Source organism: Notothenia coriiceps, unplaced genomic scaffold (genome assembly GCF_000735185.1).
Source record: "Notothenia coriiceps isolate Sejong01 unplaced genomic scaffold, NC01 NC01_scaffold00000339, whole genome shotgun sequence".
Classification (NCBI taxonomy): domain Eukaryota; kingdom Metazoa; phylum Chordata; class Actinopteri; order Perciformes; family Nototheniidae; genus Notothenia; species Notothenia coriiceps.
In genome coordinates this window covers 15,759,619-15,768,610 of record NW_011333040.1, presented here as the reverse complement: position 1 = coordinate 15,768,610, position 8,992 = coordinate 15,759,619, and the positions used below count along the sequence as shown (strand labels likewise).

The 8,992-nt window shown below is 42.6% G+C and overlaps 1 protein-coding gene across 1 annotated transcript in view; it reads left to right on the top strand.

The window, feature by feature from the left end:
• The window catches only part of acsf3 (acyl-CoA synthetase family member 3), a 34,345-nt gene extending 25,871 nt beyond the window's left edge, over positions 1 to 8,474 (top strand). The window contains exons 8-10 of the mRNA XM_010778259.1: positions 4,454 to 4,588; positions 4,983 to 5,094; positions 7,437 to 8,474. Coding sequence (XP_010776561.1) covers positions 4,454 to 4,588; positions 4,983 to 5,094; positions 7,437 to 7,551 — 362 coding nt within the window. The 3' untranslated portion in view covers positions 7,552 to 8,474. The remainder of the gene's footprint in view (positions 1 to 4,453; positions 4,589 to 4,982; positions 5,095 to 7,436) is intronic.
• The last annotated feature ends 518 nt before the right edge of the window (positions 8,475 to 8,992 follow it).

Here is an 8,992-nt window from a genome sequence, read left to right as displayed (position 1 = left end):
GTGTGTGTGTCTTTACATATGAATTAGAGACATCCAGTGTGTTTGTGTGTGTGTGTGTGAGTGTGTGTGTGTGTGTGTGTGTGTCTGTGTGTGTGAGATAGTGTGTGTGTGTGTGTGTGTGTGTGTGTGTGTGTGTGTGTGTGTGTGTGTGTGTGTGTGTGTGTGTGTGTGTGTGTGTGTGTGTGTGTGTGTGTGTGTGTGTGTGGAGAGATGGAGTAGGTGGGGTGTAATCTGTAATGTAATAGCTTTGTCCTTGAATAAGTGAGTTTATGAGATATAGCAGTATTTTGTATCCGTGCATGTAGTTCACGATGTATGCGCATTAACGCCTGTGAGATGAGGCTTGATGCAGCGGAGGATATGAGCGGCTTCTTCTGTGTCTGTCAAAAAGCCCCTTTGTCAAAAGTGTGCGTACAGAAGGCCTACTGTAACATGCCGTCTCTCTGCCCTACAGCAGTCTCCTGTTTCCTAAACCCTGACCTTTGCAAAAGAGGAAATATGTTTTGACTTTTTTTGGTGTTGTGTTGATGGGTTTAATATAAAGCTAATGTCTAAACCTTACTCTGCCATTTACATTAAATAAAAGGAAAATATTTCACTTTTACTTGCTCCAAGGGAATCAATTTGGATGTGATATTTAGTTTTGATTGTCCATTAGATTATTTCCTTTTCCGCTTCTTTTTCTATCCCACTCTCCATTCCCTGTTATTTACTGTGATTCTCTCTGTCCCTCTCTTTCTCTTTTTTTCTCTCTCTATTAAATTAAAATGTCTTTATATGTATGACCATGTTGTCATACAGTATTGCAGAAATCATTGTAATGTAAATATTGAGACTTTCAAAAGACTAGTATTCATATACCCGTAATTTTCGGACTATAAGGCGCACCTGAATATAAACCGCAGCAGCTAAATTGAATGATGTGTACATATATAAACCGCACTGGACTATAAGCCGCAGGTGTTTTAATGTTTAATTACCATATGTAAGGGTTCGTGCACAGAACGGGATTGTCGGGAAAGAGATGGCTGTTTGAGGAAGCTCCCATTTATTAACATTTCAACAAACAAGTTGCATATTTGCATAACGTATTCAAGTGTTACCATTTAGTGCAATAGTAGCTACAGAACATGTACTGTGCTGTGTAAACTGTACTGTATCACATAGTGTTTCAGACACACAAACTTTTCAACTTTCAAACTTAAACGGTGCGCTCCCAGCGCACGTACCGGCAGTGATCTACAGCAGTGGTTTTCAACCAGTGGTACGGGGACAAACTGTCTCGCTCTCGTAATGTCTGTCTGTCTTGCTCTCGTTCTGTCTCTCGTACCACTCTCGGTTCCACTTTTACTTTTGCGCGCTACCTGTCTCACTCTTTTCCGGCCTCCAGCTTTTCCTGCTGGAAGGTGGGGGGCGCGGACCGGNGTGTGCCTTGGCAGGAATGAAGGCCAGCCATCAAAGTTCTGGAAAATTTTCAAATGTCACACTCTAGCAGAAATTCCACTTAAGGCACTTTTGTGTGACTCTGAAAAAATGCTGCCGCTGGAATTTGAAAATCTGTTGATAACACTCTTTGCTACACAATGTTGTTTTTCCTGCTAAGAAAATGATAATTAACGGCTTAAAATGACTCTGTGTCCATTTTAAGAAGTTACACTGTGACAGAACCAAGTTTTCTGCAGAGCCAGCTAATGTCTCTTGTTGTCTGAAAGACTTGATGGAGTTTTCCTCTGCCCTACACCCTCCAGTTAAAGTCTTGATCTGTTTTTATTTCTTCTTTTTTTTTCCACTCTGTGCCTTCACTTTCTTTAATGCCTCAGAATGAGATGAAAGCCCAGTGCAATTAGGCTTCTTATCGTTTTAATTAAGAAAGCCATTCGGCCATATCTGCCTCCGACGCCATAACACATAATGGCAGAGAGTCTCTGACGCCTGAACTAGTGTGTGTGTGCTTGCGTGCGTGCGTGTGTGTGTGTGTATGTACGGTGTGTGCATGTTCAGTACGTATGTGTGTGTGTGTGTGTGTGTGTACCAGCTCGTGTGTTTGTGTGCGTCCTAGTAACACAGTTCCCAACAATCTCTCTCGCCCTTCTTTCCTCTTTTATCAGTCTGTGTTCTCCAATCACTATTCCCACTCATGCCTCTCTCCAAACATGCTGTTCTTTCCCTCGTTATCTCCCCCCCCCCCACCTCAAAGAGACAAGGTCAAAGAATCCTGTATAAGTACTTCAAACTTAATTCAAGTTGATGTCTGAGTGTTTCTCTTCAACTCTTTAATCAAACATTTCCTCTTTAATGTCGCTTCTTTCCTCCACGCTTAAACATTTGCAGCCAAATGGACAACTTTTATGGTGTTTTTATTAGTTTCAGCTCATGGATACACACACTAACAGCGTATCAATGTGCATGTAAACTGCTCTTTTCCCCATATCTATTTGCATAAGATGAGAAAGCTACATGGCTGTAACCAAATTATTCCTAATTTATTTTCCTTTTTTCCCTTCATCCAAAGGAGGATGAAAAAAGGGAAAACTAACTACCCCCCTCCCCCACATCTCTCTGCTCCCCCTCCTCCCTCCTCCCCTGTTACCCTGGCCTATCAGTGCGGAGCAGTGGTCTGTGAAGAAATTCCCAATATCTAAATTTACACACTGTATCAATCTTGTTTAATAGACTGGAAAGCTTATAGCCGCCGTGGCAAGCCGGCAGAGAGGGCAGCGGTGATAAATTGTCGGTGTGCAGGCGACAGCCGCCCGTGATGTATAATGAAATATTTATGATTTATCCCAGCTAATAAACTGAAATGAAGTGCGTGATGTATGGGAACAGATGGGCCCTCTATTGATGCTGAAGCGGAGAGGCAAGAGGGGAAGAAGAGACGGGGAAGATGCGTGGAGAGGAAGAAACAGGAGATGTGGTGAGAGATGATCCAGAGGGACTGAGAAAAATTGAGGGCAAGGATGGAACCCCCCCAAAAAAACCTTAGTTTGTATGTGTTTGGCTGACACTGAAGAAGTGGACTAAGATGTATAGAGGAATACAGGGTTAGAGTAGAGAACAAATGAGATTAAATGATGAAGTAGAGGACAGATTGTAGATGGCAGTAAAAACAGACCACCATCAAAATATAACCCTTCTCCTCAAATGCTTCATCGTGTTGATTCTATGTGAGGCAGGGCCAGTCCTTTTAGTTATTGGTTCCATGTTTCAGCTGTAGACAAACAAGCAAAGATTCAATAGCGGGTACCTTGGGAATTAAACACTGATGGAATTAATCCAAAGTCTCCCAGTTCAACGCCATCAAAGGAATAGTAATACACTTATTCCCTTTCCTACCTATAGTTAGAGAATATGAATATGCTTCATATCTAAATCTCATCCTGCATAATGGTCTGAATACTTATCCAAATGGCAGTTATTACATTTGTATAATACATTTCTGGTAAAGGTTATTATTTAGATTATTTGTTTGGCTTAAAAAACTGTCTGAAGATGGTCTACACATACAAAATATGGTCTATAATTAAATAAAATGTGCAGGTTTTAGTTCACCTGCAGTAGCTATCCTTTACCTTTGTTGACCTCTCAGTCCACCATCTTTTTCCAACCCTTCAATAAAACTATAGTGTCCGCTTAACCTCATCACAGTGTCTCGCAGACACACTAACACCCATTCCCCCCTCGGCCCCAGCTGTAGACGCACCCCCGGTAATAATCCAAAAGGACACCTTCCTGTTCCTGCTTTTCCTCTCTCCGCTCCTTCCCTGCTCTGTCCATTTTTCTCCCCCTCCGTCTCTCTCCACTCATCCATACTGACCCATTTCCTCCGCTCGTCATCCCCAGGCCCAGCTGAGCCCCTCTGTACTCATCCTCCTCCACACCTGTCCCCCAGACACCGTGTGTGTGTGTGTGTGTGTGTGTGTGTGTGTGTGTGTGTGTGTGTGTGTGTGTGTGTGTGTGTGTGTGTGTGTGTGTGTGTGTGTGTGTGTGAAACACTCATCCATCCACTGCACTCTGACTTCCCCATGCTCACACACACACACACACACCTTGTTTTTAACCAAGTTTACCCTACATAGCTTGTATCTAGTCCTAAAGGTGATATGAAAGTTACTTCTGTACGCCATTTTGTTGTTTTTAATGATTTTCACTCAGATTGTTCCCCATAAACCCAAAAGGTTTTCGCAAAACTATTTATTGCAAACATAGTTAATTAGGTTGTCTAGGCAAGCAAGGCTCAAAATAATTTAATTCTGAAAATGCTAAATAGCTGCTGCTACAATCAATGCTAATAAAAAGCAGTAAGTAGTCAAATAAAGTATTGTTTCTAACTAAATGTAAGCATGTTAGTGATAACAAATACGTGGTTTAACCCCTTATCATCCTGAGCTCACTATTTATTTTCCGTTCTTGATTATTTGTTCTACATTTCTTGTATTCATGCATCTTTTAGGAGACACAGCGGTCTATAGAGATGGTGTGTATTGGATAATGGGCCGCACCAGTGTTGACATCATCAAGAGCGGCGGCTACAAGATCAGTGCCCTCGAGGTGGAGCGGCACCTACTGGCTCATCCAGGCATCCTCGGTAAGCTGCACAGGTTCAGTTAGGAAGTAGAAGGGATGTGACAAGTGTCAGGAATTCAAGTTGTATAAATCAACAACAACAAGATGTTTTGCCTTTTTAAAACAGTATGTAATCCCCCTAAATGTGTACCAAGCAGTATGATGACAATGATCTTAAACATTCATACAAAATGACTGAAAACATTTTCTTAACTGTCCACTTGTAACCACCTTATAGTTTAGGATAAGAGTCAGATATTTGAATCTGAGGTATTGTTCTGCTATAAAACCAACGTGCTGAAGTATAGAGCGAACAACAGGAGAAATGTAGACGTGTCCTAATACAGGTTAAATGAAATTGAGCAGTTGAAATTTTAAAATGACATGTCTGCCTTTTGTGATTTTTAACCTTGCAGATGTGGCTGTGATCGGAGCACCAGATGCTACCTGGGGTCAGAGAGTCACCGCAGTGGTGCAGCTGAGGAAAGGGCAGAGTATGACCCTGGAAAAGCTGAAGACCTGGGCAAGGTGCTGTGACTTTCAGACGGATAATCTCATGTGTGATTATGTGTATGCTTGCTTTTCAAATCTATTCTATATGACACTGTTTAAACCAGATCATAAACGGACTGTTATAAGTCATTTTCCTCCGTGGAAGGTAGGCTAGTGGGTTGGTATAGGCCCCATTTCCAAGTCCATTTTGCTCACACAAACTATAGGAAAGATGCCTGTAAACACACGGGTATAAACCTGCAAAGTTAGTCCTGAGATTTATTTCAGATAAACAGGAGCAGAGCATGAATAAATACAGCTGCGTTATTCATTTGCGGAAAAAATAAATGCAGGGTCGCCCATAAAAAGTTAAACCTGGCTTAACTTTTGCAGCAACGTAAGAGAAGATTTCATAATTACTTTGGACATTTTTTGTATTATAAACTTACATTACATTACATTACATGTCATTTGTTAGACGCTTTTATCCAAAGCAACTTACATACATTCAGTACTGTGGACAATCCCCACAGGAGCAATTTGAGGTGAAGTGTCTTGCCCAGGGACACAACGACAATGACAGGCTGCAGTGGGACTCGAACTGGCTACCCCCCGATTCCAAGTCCAGCACACTATTCACTGAGACACAGCCTCCCCAACCTCTTACAACCAATCAACAATCCTGAATTCCCTAAAAACAAAAGAGCATCATATTATTACAGTGCTGGCCCTGTCTTGGTTCAATATTATTACGCTGATTTAAGAAGACAATTTCCACAGCTCTTTGTCAGTCGTGTGGTAAACAAATGAAGGCTTCTAATGCAGACTCTGCAGTTCAGCACACATCCCCAGTGAGCGGCCCTGAAGTCCGCAGATCAATAGGGAGGGATGTGAGAGAAAGAGAGGCCAGATATGGACTAATGAGGGGAGCTGAAGGAAAGACAGGAGATGAAAAAGAGGAAGATGTAGAGGAAGCAAACAAATGATTGTTTACGGAGGCCGTCGGGTTTTTTCTTCTGCCCTTTCTAAATGTCAGTAGAGTTTATTTTGTCTAACGCAGACAGTTGGTGGGGACATGCAGCTCTCGGTTTGGGGACTGAAGGCACAAAGACACCTCTTCTTTTTGTATTCTCCAGTTTTACTCGCCTCTTATTTGACCACTTTTCCCTTCACTTTCCCACCATCTGTTTTTGTCTCCTACTCTTTTTACTACCCACCACTATCATTTATTCACACCTCTGAATTCTGTATGAATTCATTTTGTGTGTGCGTGCATGCATTTGTGTGTGTGGGTGTGTGTATCTCTGCGTGTGTGACGGCTGTTGGCCCCATATGGTGTGGGGGTTTCAGCTCCTACTGCTGTGGCCTGCTGGTCCAGCATGGTGGATTACTACTGCTGCTTGTGACCCAGGTTAACACACACACACACACACACACACAGTGTTTGCAGCCAGGGGTGCTGCCAGCAGACAGGCAGTGCCAGCACACAGCCCACTGCTGGGCCAGGGTCTCGAGGAGAGAGGGAGAGGGAGATAAAATGAGACATAAACAAGGAGATGGATGCTCACTCTTCAGTGCCCTGGCTTCAGCTGTCAGTCTGAATCTATATCACACCCTCACACTGCCTTGAACACACACACATACACAAACACATACACACACACACACACACACACACACACACACACACACACACACACACACACACACACACACACACACACACTGCCCCAGAGAAATTGGTGACACGAGCCCCATTACAGAGATGTGTATGTATGCACATATACTCACTCACACTTTACTCACTGAGTCACAGAGACGGAGACATCTGCTGAAAGGAGTGTTTGATGGCAGCAGTATGAGTCATTATGCTCACTCGCACCATAAGCATACACACGCAAACACACGCACACACTTTGGCACAAACAAACAAACTAGGTTAGAAGATAATCGAAAAGCTCCAGGCTTCAAGACTTGACGTAACAGCCATGCATTCAAACCCGAAAAAATAAAACACTTTTAATTATCCCAGCCTTCTGTTTTTCCTTTTATTATTTTTTTTATTTATTTCATCTCACAGTGATTATATTGTTCTGTACGAATGGAATTGTCTGTGTCTGGAAGGCGAATTGGGGATATTAGGGAGGAGGGCTGCGGAGTGTATGAAGGACATTTATTTTCTTATCTCAACTACTCTGCCAAAGGGCTAGCCTTTGTTTTGCAATTGTTTTCCAGTTCTTTCTGTTGTTGTGAGCTCCTGCATATTCCCATCCATGTGCACATACATCAGAGTTGTGTGTTGTTGTGTATGCCTGCCTGTGTTTATCTCGCTTTCTGAAGTGCAGTCTTCAGTGTTTTAACATCAGTGTTTATTGCAGGAAGCACATGGTGCCCTACACCATCCCCACAGGCCTGCTGCTGGTGGACGAGTTGCCGAGGAATCAGATGGGCAAGGTCAACAAGAAGGACCTCCTAAGACACTTCTTCCCCTGACTGAACCTCAACCTGCAGGTTCCTGGTGAAGAACTGTAGATGTACGCCACATCCCGGCTGTCCCCATCTGCTCCTTAGATCAGACAAACATTACTGACAAGTGTACAGAGGAAATACTAAGTAATGAAAAACCCCTCATGGAAAATGACTTGACCTCTGAGGTAACTAAATCACAACTACGAACACTGCTACAAAGGTAATTCTATTATGTGGAAAGCCAATTATGTCAAGCTTTGTTCATCAGTTACTGTGCAAGATGGGTCTGATAGAATATTGTATTGAGTCAATGTGAAACTCCACAGAATGTGTGTCTGGTTGCAACTGCATTTATATAGAAAAGTCAAAGTTACCTACATAGTGAGCTAACCAACACCTATGTGACAGACATATAAACGACGTCAACGACTGTGACACACTTTTGTGGGATTCTTTATTGTAGTTGTGTCCCAGATCCGTTATGCAGTATGTTGCAGTGCTAATTTATTTTAAACTAATGGTAAAAAATGTTGGAAAATATAGATTTATAATAATACAAACCTGTTATAGGAGAACTACAGGGTCTACTGCTCAATATGCCTCACTGAGATCGGAAATTGCACATACCATGGAACTGGATATTGAACTGTTCCAATACAAATACAGCGTGCAGCAGTTCCTATTGGTGAAGAGTGTTTTAGGAACTTGAATTGGTGAGTCTGATGTTTTATTGGTGAAAATGTTTTGATCAGATCATTCGAAATGACTTTTGAGCGGTGCGATGTCTAGAATGAGGGATAATTACACTCGCACTAAACTAAATATAGACAATGATGGTAGAAAAGAAGACAACTTTGAATTATGATCATCGATATGAATCACCTCATGATGTACACACACCGGTTCACTTGAAAAAACAAATGAATTAAAGAGTTTTATTAAACAGTACAAAAGTTGTTTGGTGTTATTGTTGTTAGCCACTTCTTTGTAAACCGCAGTGTATTCACACTATCTATCTGTGTGTGTGTGTGTGTGTGTGTGTGTGTGTGTGTGTGTGTGTGTGTGTGTGTGTGTGTGTGTGTGTGTGTGTGTGTGTGTGTGTGTGTGTGTGTGTGTGTGTGTGTGTGTGTGTGTGTGTGTGTGTGTGTGTGTGTGTGTGTGTGTGTGTGTGTGTGTTTGTGTCTGCAGCTGTGGCTACACAGGTGTGATGAGAGCCTGAAGGCGGATTCTCTAGCAAGGCACAACACCACAGCTGGATGCCCCGCACTCCATCTGACTAACCCACTCGCTCCACTCCCTCTTCTCACCTCTCATCCTTTTTCTATCTCCGTTTCTCCATTACTTCACCTCCTCTGTCTCCATCACAAGTCATAACAGATTGCAGTGGCACCGGGACCAACTTGACTGTGAGGACTTCTTCTGAATGAGCCCTGGCGTGCTGCCAGAATACACACAGAGTGCGTAA